At 42.7% G+C, this 16,312-nt stretch overlaps 1 protein-coding gene across 4 annotated transcripts in view; it reads left to right on the top strand.

Annotated features, from left to right (window-relative positions):
- sardh (sarcosine dehydrogenase) overlaps positions 1-16,312 on the top strand; it is a 134,230-nt gene that overhangs the window by 106,839 nt on the left and 11,079 nt on the right. For all 4 annotated transcript variants that reach the window (XM_079524996.1, XM_079524997.1, XM_079524995.1 and 1 more), the window contains 4 exons: positions 4,770-4,908; positions 5,206-5,319; positions 8,526-8,673; positions 15,073-15,166. In XM_079524996.1, the coding sequence (XP_079381122.1) occupies positions 4,770-4,908; positions 5,206-5,319; positions 8,526-8,673; positions 15,073-15,166 (495 nt within the window). The remainder of the gene's footprint in view (positions 1-4,769; positions 4,909-5,205; positions 5,320-8,525; positions 8,674-15,072; positions 15,167-16,312) is intronic.

Genomic DNA, 16,312 nt, shown 5'->3' with positions numbered 1-16,312 from the left:
TGATATGACACATATAATGTCCTAAACCACACAGTTCTGTTTATTGAATATAATCATGTGTAATCGTATCACTTAGTGGCTTGGTGATATACTGGAATCGTGAACATCAATTGGACGCTTGATATGGAGGAGGTAATTTAGCTTGAATGGGCAGGTAGCGTAAATCAGCTTGACAACTATTGAGTGCCATCGCACACACAAACGGGCGGCAAGGAGAAAATTACCACCGTGCCTCAGGAAAGTGTCATTTCACCTCAACACACACACACACACACACACACACACACACGTTTTTTATCATCAGGGCGGCTGTGGCTCAGGAGGTAGAGCAGGTCGTTCAATGATCCCTGGGTCGGCGGTTCGAATTTGCACAAACATATATACTGAAAAACATGTCATAGATTAGGATTCAGCTGTCACATTTCAATAGGTTGAAAGGCCCCATCAGAGTAAGGTGTCATCAGGCTGTCATGGGCGTCCGGTGGTCTGAATCCTGTTTTCGACTTTAATCACGTTCCGTGATTAAGATTCTGTTGATGACCCTTTATCTCATAGGGTGAGAGAGTATGTTTATCCTCATCTTTAAGGGCAAAGTTGTTGTCAGGTTGTTTTCCATTTAATCTTATTTCCCTTTGGTACAATCTGGAGTGGGCGACAACTGATAGTGGAATTAATACACACGCAAATATTGATATGACATCACTGGGTGACAGGGCAGTCCTGTGCACCAGATACAAGAAGATTTACAAGGTCTTTTTTAACATAGTAATAAGATGTGAACATAAAATATGAAACAATAAATCATAATGTAAGAAAATACCCATCAGCTACCGCGGGACTTCTTTAGACCTGCCAAGCCTGTCAACACTACCGACAGCCTGTGCGTGCAGAGCGATGCGAATCATGCGATATATGATGGTTTGGAGAATGGGCGACCTGAGCGTGTAAAAATACAACCAAATGGACCCATAACTAACTCTACAAAATTTTAGACTCTCGTTTTAGGAAAGATTGACATGTCAATGTGTTCGGGTGTCAATCAAACCAACTGCGTGAGTGCTAAGTGGAAATCTCATACTCATAGTAGCCAATTTGAATGCAATCTGGTCAAACTGACTGATACTGATAGTCAGATATATTGCTGTCAGGTGAAAACCTTCTATGACCAAAACCATTCCTTTACAAAATATATAATAATCAAAAATACTAAAATAGTTAAAATAGCCTATCTACAAGCTCACACTGCATCATATTCATATCTTCACACGTTGGGAGCTTGTAGATCTGCTATTTTTTTTTTTACTGTGGACCACCACCGCCGCAAATATAAAAGAGGTAATAATATGACGAAAGTCATAATTTCTTGTTTCTCCTTCGTTCTAATTATTTGATCGGCCCAAAAACGCTGTTGTGTGTCATGATTTGTCACAACAGGAGTTGGCTTTGTCCGCGGCTTAAAAGGTCTTTAAATAAATACTTTTTGAAACGTCTATGGGGTGGCGGGACTGCGACTGCTCTATAAGTGCTGCCCACGAAGGGGTCAGACTTGAGCGTAAGTGGGGGGGCAGCTTGGAGTTAATCGTCTTTGCTCAGGGTCACCTCGATCGGCTCATTGCTGAGGGCTGGGATTTGAAACTGGGACCTAGTATCGACCTACCATCGCCAATATTGTGTGGGGTTTTTTGGGAAGGAAAAGCACGGTGGGTTCCAGGGCAGCCTGTCTGCCCGTTGGCCTATGGCCGCCCGAAGCTATGCCTTCTCTGAAGGTGTAGAAGGAACAATTAGCACCACTGTTGTTTTCGTCGACTAAAACTAAGACGAAAAATGTTCGTCGACTACCTTTTTTCACTGACACAAACTACATGGAAACTAAATGAAAACTAGAAAAAGTGCCCTTCTGGGCACAGGTCTCCACCAGGAGGATAGGAGTGTGAGTGTGATGTTTGGCAAAATGTTTAGGAGCAATATAAACGTGTGTGTGCGCGTGCAACGCCGTGCGTACATGCGTGCGTGTGTGTGTGATGTGGCTTGGCCTGTTGTAGCGCCACCATGAGGCTGTTTTGAAAACTGTCAAGTGGCATTTCTTCCAAAGCCTAGTGGGAATATGCATGCACAGTTTCACCACAATCGCACGCTGCGTTGAGTAGTTGTGGCGCTTTGTACAAAACGGGAAAAGTCTAGAAGCCAATCGTAGCCAATGAGGGTGGATTATGAGAAATCAAACAAACCCGTCTTGATCACATGACTATGGAGAGCATGTGTACCGATTTGCGTGAAATTTGGATAAAATCTGAAGGAGTAATATTAGAAAATGTGTTTTACATATGTCGGCCTCCTGGTGGCGCTATAAAGAGCAGATGTGAAAAATTCTAGGCAAAGGTTTTTCCTTGGCCTCTAGGGAGTTGGCATACAAAGTTGTCCACAGATCCGTGCAGTTAGAGGTAAAAACACTTTTCTGCCAGTTATAGCGCCACCATGAGGCTGAGTTGAAAATGTTCATGTGGTATTTCTTCCTCGGCCTAGTGGGAATGTGCGTGCACAATTTCACGGAAATCACACGATGTGTTCATGATTTGCAGCATTTTGTTTGAAACTGAGCACTCCTGCTTGCTTTGGAAGCCAATCTTAGCCAATCAGGATGGAGTCTGAGAAATCTGAAAGACCCGTTTCGTTGAATGGCTCTAGAGAGACTGTGTACCAATTTGCGTGATGTTTGGACAAAATCTGTAGGTGTACTGTCCAAAAACTTGTTTTGCACAAAGCGGCCTCCTGGTGGTGCTATAACAGGCCGTTCTGGAAATTTTGGGGCAGAGGTTCATGTTGGCATCCAGGGAGTGTGTGTGTGCAAAATTTGGCATCGACCGGGTTAACGGTGCCGGAGATTAGTTTATCACAGACGGACGGACGGACACACGGACGGACGGACGGACGGAGTGCAAAACATACTCTCTCCCCATGCCTTCGGCCTGGTGGAGACAACTAAGCTATGATGACTAAAACTGAGACTAAATATGTTGACAATTTCGTCAACAGATTAAAAACTAGACTAAAATGTTAGGAAGGGACTAGTGGACAAGAGATCCAATATAAGTAAAAGACAAGTCATTTTACACTTGGTTGCATGCTGAAAATAGCAGATCTACAAGCTAGAACTAAGACGAAATATACTGACAATTTCAAATAAAAACTAGACTAAAATGTTAGGAAGGGACTAGTGGACAAGAGATCCAGTATACGTAATTTTACACAAGCGCTGCGACGCGTTGTGAGCTTGTAGATCGGCTATTTCCAGCAAGTGTAAAATCAGCCATTATGACGGCATCAAGGCCCGCCAAAACACATTTTAGTCGACTAAAATCTTATGACATTTAGTCGACTAACACCAATACATTCCAGGTGACTAAAATGTGACAAAAACTAAGTGAAAACTATTCAAGAGACTATGACTGAAACTAAAATCGAAATTTGCTGCCAAAAACAACACTGACGAACACCTTATCGATCGGGCTTATCGAGCCGGGTTCTTATCGAGACCACTATCGAGCATTTTCTATTATTTTGTGGAAAGACGTGGAGACAATAAATTCTGAACAGAACCAGTATCTTTTACTACGGCCTTCAAATACAGTACTTTTCTAACAGACAGAAAGGCAATTGACCATTTTTACTTTTGGAAAATAATATTAAAGAAACTGTTAACTGGTTAAATGTGTGTACACTACAGTCACTTTAAAAGCGTAATGTTATTTACCCGGACAGCCCTGGTTGGCAGGTATCAATCAAGGGGCCAGTGAGGCGCTCCAACGTTGAAGCACTGGGCCCTAGTGGTAAGAGGAGGGACTACAAGCGGACCCGTGGATTCATGACTGGGAAACCCCGTGCAGCTGGGATTTAACATTGAGCGCTCGCTTGCACTTCCGCATTTGACCACCAAAATGTGGTGGTCAAATGCGGAAGTAGACGTTCTGAGACGGTCCTTCCGGGTGCTTCAAAACGCCACTGAGCAACTTCCACTGACATGAATACAGGGGGGGGGCGGAGCTTCGCGCCAGATCAGTCTCTATCCTTTTAATACTCTATGGTATCAATACACCTTTAGACAGACATGTTTGTGCCAGCATGGATGTTGCAACATGACGTCATGAGCCTCTATATGCTCGATAACAGGCTTGATAAGCCCAAAGCGTATTGATAACGGGTACTCAATAAGCTTGTTATCTGATTTATTGTGTGTGCACACACCACTCTGTATCCTGGTTAAAGGTAGTGTTAATAAGCTTCCATTAACCCATTTAGGACTGGGACCAGGTTCTATAAAATGTCTTCTAAATCATGACGGTTTTCTGAAAAACCTGTGTTTCTCAAACTATTTCGTGTCTAGGACCCCAAATAATTGTAATTGGCCGCCGACCCCCATCTGAAAATATGTTGTTCCAGGCCCCCCCCCCTCAGAAGCAAAGATTTGAGTTAAAAACGTTCACTCTGAAAGAATATACATTCAAAGATTTGCGCCACAAGATTTTTTCAAAAATAGCAGATCCTACAAGCTCATAGCTGAGCTTGTAGCTTGTAGCTGAGATTGTAGATCTGCTATTTTTTTCAATAGCTATAGTACAACATAATGCTTAAAACACCAAAAGGGGTTCCTGCCCAGAATTGATACTTATCCATTCACTACCAGAAGGGACTGTCTGGGGCTTTTATGCTACTATGGAGGTGTCATTCTTCTAAGTTCCTCTTCTCCTCTTCTGTGTGTGTGTGTCTTCCAGATTAAGAGTGAGTGTCTGTCCTGTAGACATGGCGTGGCCGTGTTCAACATGTCCTACTTTGGCAAGTTCTACCTCACTGGACCAGATGCCAAGAAGGCAGCCGATTGGCTCTTCACCGCTGACGTCAACAAAAAGCCAGGTCAGTCAGTCTAGCCTAGTCTCCCCACAGCGGAAATCCTTGAGAAAGGTGATGTGTGCACAACCAACCAACAAACCAAACCAACCATTGTGTGTGTGTGTGTGTGTGTGTGTGTGTGTGTGTGTGTGTGTGTGTGTGTGTGTGTGTGTGTGTGTGTGTGTGTGTGTGTGTGTGTGTGTGTGTGTGTGTGTGTGTGTGTGTGTGTGTGTGTGTGTGTGTGTGTGTGTGTGTGTGTGTGTGTGTGTGTGTGTGTGTGTGTGTGTGTGTGTGTGTGTGTGTGTGTGTGTGTGTTCCAAGGCTCTACTGTGTATACCTGCATGCTGAATAAGATGGGAGGGGTGGAGGCCGACCTCACTGTGAGCAGACTGGCGCCGGGCACTGCCAATCTGCCCCTTGCACCGGAGTCCAACGGTAGGAATAATGTGTGTATGTGGGTGTGTCTCTCTCTTTCAATCTATTTATACATACGCCTTAAAAAAAACATATTATATTAATTTATCCCATACCCAGACTCAGTCTTTATTCTTTATTCTTATTCTTTAATAGGATCCCCATTAGCTTCCACAAAGTGGTCGCTATAGTCTTCCTGGGGTTGCAAATATGTAATCGCGATTAATCACATGATTGTCCATAGTTAATGGCAAATTAATCGCATATTTTTATCCGTTCTAAATGTACCTTAAATCATGTGTGTGTGTGTGTGTGTGTGTGTGTGTGTGTGCGTGTGCGTGTGTGTCTGAGCCAATGGCGCGAGGGGAGGCAGTGTTGCCAGGTCCGCGAATTATAAGCGAGTTGGAGTGTGTGTAAGTAGTGTGTTGAAAGGTGTTTTTTGTGGGCTTTTGAAATATGCAGACTTGGCAACAGTCAGCAAGAAGTACTCGGCAGTATGGTTGCCAGTGTTGCCAACTGTCGTGACAGAAATAAGCTAAGCAGCCTCCACGTTAGGCTGGATGGAAATATATGCAGACTTGGCTGGAAATATGCAGACTTGGCAACACTCAGCAGAATGATCTACGGTCGACTACCAGTGTTGCAAGTTTCCCATGCTAGACAACCAGTGTTGCAAGTTTCCCATGCTAATATAGACCAGCCCGATTCTTCGAATCAGCTGGTAAAAACAGGTGATAATTAAGATTTAAAAACAGACAAAATCTAGTTATCAGCAAAAACAGTGACGTCGCTCTGCATTTAACAGAGACGACAACCAATAGTCACAAAATACAGTGTTTACACAAAAAATACACAAAAAATAGAATAAACATAAGGTACAAAAAATAGTCCATATGGTTGTAGCTGACCAATCAGCGTACATTCATGATTTGATTGGTTTATTATACTTAGCTGCACATGGGTGTCACGCACCAAACATAGGCAATCCACAAGCTTACAAAGTGTTGCACTGCCATATGTGACCAGATTTGACTCCAGAGGAGAAAAACGTCTTTTTTTTGCCATGAGTTAATAGCACAGGCAGACTCTTCACATACTAGAGCATGTCTGAAATAAGTGTCAGAGCTAGAATTGACGTGTAATATGAAATAAATGCTTAAACCTGTAGCTAGGTGTAATGTTAGAGACCACAGAAGTGAACCTTTCAAGCCTATTTTCTTACTCTATAAGCCATATCTCCAAAACTGGTGGGTCAAACTGAACAACCAATATGTCAATTTGAAGCTATGATTCCCTGCTTTCATATGACATGAAAAAACGAAAGTCAGATTTAGTCACATACGTTTTTTTTGGTGCACAACTAAGTATACCTAACTCTGTCTTATTCGGCAGGTCAAACATGGCCCACACATGCTGTGTTGATGAGATTATATTTTCTCGTTAACTGCCATCCATGGACACCCCACATCAAGTGCATGTTTTCAGTGATTGAATTTTCTATTTTTCTATTTTAGTCTCTTGAATAGTTTTCTCTTAGTTTTAGTCACATTTTAGTCACCTGGGATGTTTTAGTGTTAGTCTAGTTTAAGTCGACTAAATCTGCAGTTGATTTAGTCGACTAAAATGTATTTTGGCGGGCCATGATGCCGTCGAAATGACTAATTTTACACTTGCTGAAATTAGCAGATCTACAAGCTTACAACGCGTCGCAGCGCTATTTTCAGCATGCAACCAAGTGTAAAATGACTGGATCTCTTGTCCACTAGTCCCTTCCTAACATTTTAGTCTAGTTTTTATTTGTTGATGAAATTGTCAGTATATTTAGTCTTAGTTTTAGTCATCATAGCTTAGTTTTTATTTAGTTTCCATTTAGTTTTCGTCGGTGGAAAAAGGTAGTCAACGAAAATGTTTCGTCTTGGTTTTAGTAGACAAAATCAACACTGTTGCTAGGAGACGGATACAACCAACGTATGAATGACACTAGGTTGCTATGGAGACGATACAAACAACGTATGAATGATACTAGGTATGGAGACATGAATGATACTAGGTTGCTATGGAGACATGAATGATACTAGGTTGCTATGGAGACATGAATGATACACCGTTGCTATGGAGACGATACAACCAACATATGAATGATACTAGGTTGCTATGGAGACATGAATGATACAAGGTTGCTATGGCGACAATACAACCAACGTATGGGATTCCGATTTTACGGGGGCCAGTTTCGAATTGCAGCCGTCCGTAGGTGCCCTTTGAGAGCGGTTTTGAAGGAGTCAGGGGATTTGCATGTCTTAATGACTGTTGGTAGGACGTTCCCCATTTTGGTGGCATAGGAGCGAAAATTATTTAATCCCTTGTTTGTGCCGAATCTGGGTTGTGGGTGTGGACTTCGTTAACATTAAGGAAGTATTTAGACAGGTACATGGGTATCTTGGTGGTGTATCGAATCTTGTGGACCAGACCCATTGCAAGATGCTGTACTCTGTCGTCGACCCTAAGCCATTCCAGCCTGTCAAAGTGGGCAGGGGTGAGGTGGGTTCGGGGGGTGAGTCCAAGTAGGAGCCTGACCAGTTGGTTTTGGGAGGTCTGGAGCCTTGTTTTAAGGGCCTTTGAGGTGCTGTGGTACCAGGAGGTGCATGCATAGTCGAAGAAACCTTGTACGAGGGCTCCTGTTAAGGTCTTCAAGGTGTTTTTGTTGACCAGTGAGGAGATCCTGTAAAGGAATCTTGTTCTTTGATTGACTCTGATTACGTTGGTGGTCATTTTATCACCGGAAAGATTAGCCTCCAGGATGGAACCTAGGTAGGTAATTCCATCTTTTCGTGTGATAATATTGACACCCACTCTAACCAGGAAGCCATCTGCCTTGCTGAGATTACTATTTGATCCGAAGAGAATGGATTCAGTTTTTCCCAGGTGTAAAGATAGTTTGTTATCAGCGAGCCAGGTGCAGATTCTACCGAGTTCGGAGCTGAGGGCCTCCATTTCAACCTGCAGTTTGTTCCTGTCCGAGACCAGCAGTGCTGAGTCATCTGCGAACAGGAACAAGTTGCAGTCACAAGCTGATGTCATGTCGTTTACATATATTAGGAACAGTAAAGTCCCTAGTATGCTTCCTTATATACCTCCACCATCTGTTCTCTCCCCTCCAGGTAGGATTGCATCCAGTGTTGTAATGTATATTTATTTACACTATCCTTGTATTGGCCTTCCTGTAGGCGATGCGTACTACCTGGCCATTGGAGGCGGTGTGGCGGAACACAACTGGAACCACATCAGAACCGTCCTGCAGGACCACGGCCTCCAGTGCCAACTGACTGACCATTCTGAAGACATGGGCATGATCAGCGTCCAGGGACCCAAGAGGTGGGCAAGGGTTGGGGGAGGGGGGGGGGCATGATCAGCGTCCAGGGACCCAAGAGGTGGCAAGGGATGGGGGAGGGGGAGGGGGGGCATGATCTGTGTCCAGGGACCCAAGAGGTGGGCAAGGGATGGGGGAGGGGGGGACCCCATGTCAAATCATTCAAATCAACTTGTGAAATATAATGTATTAGTCAAATCAATCAATCAACTTTATTTGTCTAGACTTGGGGTGCATTAAAACTCAATCCATGCCACATGACACCTTATGACGCCTATCCCACATCCATCTTAGATTTTTTTATTTTTTTTAGATTAAAAAAAAAAAAATTGTAGTTTTTTTTAATTGCTCTAATCCGGTGTGCAAGTGACGATATGCACATGACGTGCACATTGGATTTATTTTTTATTTTTTTATATATATATATAATATATAATGGGCTTTTGTGGCACATAATCAACACCTAACCACCGGTGGCACTGAATGCGTTCCAGAGTTTGGGAGCCCGAGTTTTCAAATGCCCGGCTGCCACCCTTTGTGATGAGACTGGGCTGCGGGGGTCTTCCAGGACGGCTTTGTTCGAGGACCTGAGTGTACGTGTATAGGCTTATAAGGGAGCTTATAAGGTTATAAGGGAGCCAGCATGTCAGATGATAGTACTGGAGGTGTGAGTATTGTCCAGGTGGTGAAGAGGTGGGGAAGGCTTTAAGTGCCAAGAGGATGAAAGAGAAGGAAATGAAATGAAATGAAATGAAATCTATATTTACCCAGGGTATCTGGGCTAAGCTCAAGAACTTGTTTCCAGCCAGGCCCTGCTCATAGAACACATTTCATCGTAGTGGTTGATGCCTTGTTCAAGGGCATTTCAGCGGTGGTAATTTTAACGTGTCGGACGGCTGATTCGAACTGGGAACCTTCCGGTATCTAGACCGCGCCGCTATCCGTTCGGCCACCGCTGCCACTAAGGCCATTGTCTTAATGCACCCTGAGAACAAAGATAGAGAGCTGTGGGTTTTGAGGGAAGAGAAGGAAGATAGGGATGGTAGGGAGAGAGAGAGAGAGAGAGAGAGAGAGAGAGATGAAAAGAGAATGGCTGTTAATGGACAGGAGGGATTGAGGAGACAGGATAGAGGGGTATTAAGTAGGAGTAGATTACCGTGGTTGTCGGAAGCTTATTTTAGGACCTGAAAGCGGACGTGTGGGAAAACTTGCATTGGCATAGTTATTTGTAGTGAATCAAAACTTTGTTTCAGGTATAGGCTTACGGTAGGCTTACGGTAGGCTTACGGTAACTATATCGAAGCTATACTGTCATGACTCATGGTTACGGACGGTCTCTCTTTAACCCATTTAGACCTGAGGACGATTCTACAAAATGTCTTCTAAATCCTGACAGTTTTCTGAAAAACCTCATGTTTCTATGTCAGTCGTTCTCAAACATTTTCATGTCAAGGACCCCCGAGATTATATGTATTTGGCCGCCGACCCCCATCTAAAAATATGTTGTTACTGTAAAAAAAAAAAAAAGACATTTTTGGGGAAGCAAAGATTTGAGTTAAAAACTTTCGCACTGAAAGAATATATATTCAAAGATTTGCGCTACATTTTCACGATTTTTCAAAAATAGCAGACCTACAAGCTGAAAAATACAGACCTACAAGCTATTGAAAAATAGCAGATCTACAAGCTCGTAGATCTGCTATTTGTAGATCTGCTATTTTTCAATAGCTAAAGTATAACACAATGCTTAAAACACCAAAAGGAGTTTCCCGCCCAAAATGGTTTAATGAGCGAAAAGATTGAAATACACCATCGACGTGTAAATTTCCACCTGGAAGAATACCACACACTTATTTATAACAGCTTACAATTCTGCCTTTTTGGGTGCAACAAATTAAATCATTAAACAAATGCTGGTCCCCAGAGCGGTACTGTAGTTACTGTAAAAAAAAAACCCTGCTTATTCAAGACATTTTTAGGGAGGGGGTGTGGAGTGACGGGACATGCCTTGTGTAGGCTAGGTTGTTTAATTAGACTCTTGGGGCTGTATTTTGAGTGTCTTAAGTACCAGGTCTTATTACTTAACTTAAGACCTGGAGGCGTGGCCAATGCTGTTTAGCTATTTTGAGTGGCCAAACAGCATTGGCCACGCCTCCAGGTCTTAAGTTAAGTAATAAGACCTGGTACTTAAGACACTCAAAATACAGCCCTTTGTGTGAAAATGAACGCCCCAATTTTTACACTCAGGCTTTTACAGTGAAATGAACATGGACATTGTTACTGTGCATGCATATTTCAGGATGATGACATGATGTTATGCTACAGGCAACAAGGATAAACAAAGTCATCACGCTTTAGATAGCAATGTGGGTTTTGCTGTCTATGGTTATACATTCCTCTATGGCTAGGCTGAAAACTACACTTTTAGCCCGTCAGACAAATATCCTGGTTCATTAAAAATATATTGCGTAACATCACGATAGTCATGGAAAAAAGAAAAATCACACCTGTGTGAACTGAGTGGTGTAAGGTCTTATATAGCCTGATCAGCTGTGGTCTGACGTAATGTCTGACGTAATGAAATCACACCCGGATGAACTGGGTGACCGTAGCAACCATGCTCATTTTTTTAGCAAAGACAGACAGACAGACACGTAAACTAACAAAGCCAGTCGTAGGAGTGGTTTACACCACTCAAAAATAAATGGCACCATTTTAACATTGTCCTATTTTCAGTGTTGTAAAACTGTTCTACTTTACTCCTACAAATTTTGTCCAAACATCACGCAAATTGCTACACACATACTCTAGTGATCAGATGGATCCATCGGATGTTTGAGGGGCGCTAGTCCCCTCCAATGCCCAGCTTTCTGCGTTTGTGTAAACACAGAACATTGAAGATAAAAGTGAAGACGCAAAAGTGAGGACGCAAATTGCGATTGGCCAGAATGAGATGATGTATGATGATAAGAGCGCCCCTCACTTCACACGGGTGTGATTTTTGAGTGGTGCAACCACTCCTATAGACAGCTTTGTGTGTCCCTGGATCTGTCCCTGCCTGGCTGGCTGGCTGGCTGGGTCTGTCCGAGCACAAAAATAGAGTTTGGTTGGTTTTCACTGTTGCGCAGCCTAACACACACACACACACACACATATTAACTGTATGATGATTACAGTACAGTACAGTACAGTAGACTCTACTCTACTGAGTAGAGGGACCCCCACACGGTAACTCTGTCATTTCTCAACCATTTCGGACGCGGGGGAACCGGGCCGGCCCCCTGGGCAGCGGTGGCCGAACGGATAGCGGCGCGGTCTAGATACCGGAAGGTTCCCAGTTCGAACCAGCCGTCCGACACGTTAAAATTACCACCGCTGAAATGCCCTTGAACAAGGCATCAACCACTACGATGAAATGTGTTCTATGAGCAGGGCCTGGCTGGAAACAAGTTCTTGAGCTTAGCCCAGATACCCTGGGTAAATATAGATTTAATTTCATTTCATTTTGGGTGTGTTCCTGGGGGTCTGGATGTTCCGGCTAGTGAATTATGGTGTGTGATGTGAAATGTGAGCTTTAGTCATTTTCCATCATAAGATAAATTATATAAAATTTAAAAAACGGTAATTTTTCTGGAAAATATTTTTTGTTTAAAATATCGTGAAAAATCGTATCGTGAACCTCATATCGTGATACGAATCGTATCGTGAGTTGAGTGAATCCTTACATGCCTAGCCTACAATAACCTACCTCAGTGGCACTTTTTCTAGTTTACTCATCTGTCGATGCCGTGTTTCTTTTGATGTTTTTTCCAACGGTTGCGGCCAGTGTGTTGCATCATGGGATTTTGTGTATCAAACCCAGGTTTCTTTTTTGCATCCTGTCGGCTTGCGTACAATCACAAGACATCCCTCCAACTAACTTAAAATCACAGCACCTAAAATCTGTATCAGGAAGATGCATGAACGAGATAGCAACATGTGCAATTCATGACCAAGGTTATGAATATATACCAGAGGGTGGGTAGTAGCCAGCAATAGCAAATTAAATGTGAAATCCTTGGCTTGTGCAAGGGAAAATGATAAACGCTGGCTCACCTCATTATGCCAGCATTAAGCGTGATTTGTACTTTGTTTTGTGTGGCTTTCACAACGATCGGCTATTTTCAGCAAGTGAAACAACGGCATCAAGGCCCGACAAAATACATTTTTTGTCGACTAAATCACCTGTAGATTTAGCCGACTAAAATCTTACGATACTTAGCCGACTAAAACTAGACTTAACACTAAGACATTCCGGGCGACTAAAATGTGACTAAAACTAAATAAACTATTCAAGAGACTATGACTAAAACTAAAATCTAAATTTGCTGCCAAAAAACAGCACTGCAATGAATGAATGGACTATAGTCAGGTCTGCACATAGAATATTCTAGCTGGACGCGTCTCTTTCTGTCCTTCCTTTCTCTTTGTTCTCCCCCACCTGATATCAGGGTCAGGCTGCTCTGCCTTCCTTCCTTCCTTCTCTCCCCGGCTTTGTGTTACCTTGTGTTGCCTCTCCTCCATAATATTCCTTTCTCCTTTTGGCGTCTTTCTTTCATTGACATCTTTCCATCTTTCCATTTCCCCAGCCTATGTTCTCTTATGGTCTCTATTACTGATACTTGTTATCCTCCTGTCAAAACTACTTTCAAACCAGAAAATAATCCAGATCTCTATCTCTCTATCTCTCTGTCTCTGTCTCTGTCTCTATCTATCTCTCTGTCTCCACCTCCACCTCCACCTCCACCTCCATCTCCATCTTCATCTCTATCTCTCTGTCTCTGTCTCTCATAGTCTAAGTAGTAGTAGGTTTGATGATGATTTTCACTGAGTTTCCGTGAGCATTTAAACTGAACATCATCCAGCATTTAGGCCGATATAAGATAGTAAAGATGAGATGGAAAGTGATCTTTAAAACATGGATTTCTCCAGGTATTTCTCTGTGCACTTGTAGCTGCTCCATCCTGTGTAATCCAGCATGCACCTCAGGGAGTGAGAATGTGGCATCCTGTGTAATCCAGCATGCACCTCAGGGAGAGACAATGTGGTGACAAAATTGTTGCTTCTATGCAATTCTGAACCATACACAGTATGAAATGCTTTCATGCGCGCGTGCACACATACACACACACGCACACACGCACGCATAACATATACACATACGTATGCAGTACACATACATGCAGCCATTCACTGAGTGTATAATTGGCCTGGTTGTTGGAATCTCTTTTTTCAGTGAACAAAGCTGCTTAAGATGGAAGAGAATTGGAGGATAAAACATATCCTCTCTCTCACACTCACACACACACACACACACACACACACACACACACACACTCTAATACTCGATTACTTGTACACTTTCAAACTGACATGGACACTTATGCATGTTTATGCCTACACGCACGCACAAACATACACACACACACACACACACACACACACACACACAGAGACAGACACACTTTTTTACATGCATTTATTTATCGTATGAGGTCTGAATAATCCCACCAATCCCACACTAAATATATCTATATATGTATCCTTCGCTGTTGTTCTCTGCCTGCCTACACATACCATATTGAAGCGAGCTAATGTTAAGTCTTATTTGCTGTTGACTCATCTATGTCATTTAATTTATATTTATATGTGTAGTGTTTGAGAGAGAGAGAGAGACAGGGAGGCTTGGGGTCTTGAAGCAGCATAAACACACAAACAAATCACACCCGTGTGAAGTGGAATAACGTTCAAAATGCTTATCACTGTTGCTTTGTTGTTGTACAACCAAACATCCAGGTTTTTGAGTGGTGCAACCACTCCAAGGAACAGCTTTGTCCCTATGTCCTAACCTATGTGACTATGTCCCTATGTCCCGATGTTTAGAGTACCAATAGGGGGTGCTGTTGCACCACACTCTTCAGACTGGTCTGATTTCTAGTTTTAGTCAACTAAATATCATGAGATTTTTGTCGACTAAATCTGCAGTTGATTTAGTCGACTAAAATGTATTTTGTTGGGCGTTGATGCCGTCCTACTGACTGTTCTTACACTTGCTGAAAACAGCCGATCTACAAGCTTGTAGATCAGCTGTAAAATGACTTATACTGGATCTCTTGTCCACTAGTCCCTTCCTAACGTTTTAGTCTAGTTTTTATTTGTTGACGAAATTGTCCGTATATTTAGTCATAGTTTTAGTCATCATGGCTTAGTTTTTATTTAGTTTTTGTCAGTGAAAAAAAGGTAGTCGACAAACATTTTTCGTCTTCGTTTTAGTCGACGAAAACAACACTGTTCTAAAGGTTGTCGTGTGTGTGTGTGTGTGTGTGTGTGTGCGTGCGTGCGTGCGTGCGTGTGTGTGCGTGCAGTCGTCAGGTGCTTCAGGAGGTCCTGGACGCAGACCTGAGCAACGAGGCGTTCCCCTTCTCCACTCACCAAGTAGTCAACGCGGCGGGACATCAGGTGAGAATTAACACCAACCACACGGCTTCATTGCGAGATCTTGCGTTTTTGTCACATATAACCCATGCACAATTCCCGTCACTCTGTCATGAAGTCGCAATTCCCGTTGCACACCCCAAAAAAATCCAATGGCAGCCCCTCAGTCAAATTTGGTTACACACATATGGTTCACTAGATGCGTGTCATGATGACGATGCCAGCCAACTGAGTACGTGTCACCATGACGATGCCAGGCATGTAAATATATCCTGAGGTTTCTACACTAGTCTGATGTCGGCGCTGAATATCGCCTTTTTGGGGTGAGGTCGCTTCTCGCCACCCAGGCGTCTTACTGATATTGCTATACTTGTAAGGACATCAGCTTTTTTTTAGGACAACAATTCTATGAACGCCATTTTTCTTTTTTTCTTTTTTTCTTGCCAATAGAATAAACAGAGCTCTAGATCAGCTATTTTCAGAGTGCAACTCTAAGTTGGGCACAATGTCTTCAACAACACCATTGAAACTGGTGCGGACGACTCAACGTGATCCATAATGTTGATGGACGTGCAGTCCATGCATGCGCGGTCGCTGTCATGCAGTGTTGTTTTCGTCGACTAAAACTATGACGAAAATTTTTCGTCGACTACCTTTTTTCACTGACAAAAACGACATAAAAACTAAGCCATGATGACTAAAACTATGACTAAATATACCGACAATTTCGTCAACAAATAAAAACTACACTAAAATGTTAGTCCAGTACAAGTCATTTACACTTGGTTGCATGCTGAAAATAGCAGATCTACACGCTCACAACACGTCGCGCTGCGTCATTACGACGGCATCAAGGCCCGCCAAAATACATTTTAGTCGACTAAATCACCTGTAGATTTAGTCGACTAAAATCTCCTGGTATTTAGTCGACTAAAACTAGACTGACACTAAAACATTCCAGGTGACTAAAATGTGACTAAAACTAAATAACAACACTGCAAGATTGCCTTTCACTTTTTTGATACAATACGTAAAAAGTTAAGAATTGATTGCGCCGATCTAACAACACTCTTAACCCATTTTGACCTGAGATCAGATTCTAAAAATGTCTTCTACATCCTGACAGTTTTCTGAAAAAGCTATGTTTCTATGTCAGTCGTTCTTTGATTT

Source organism: Electrona antarctica (genome assembly GCF_951216825.1).
Source record: "Electrona antarctica genome assembly, chromosome: 16".
NCBI classification, from domain to species: Eukaryota; Metazoa; Chordata; class Actinopteri; order Myctophiformes; family Myctophidae; genus Electrona; species Electrona antarctica.
This window is presented reverse-complemented; position numbering and strand designations above follow the sequence as displayed.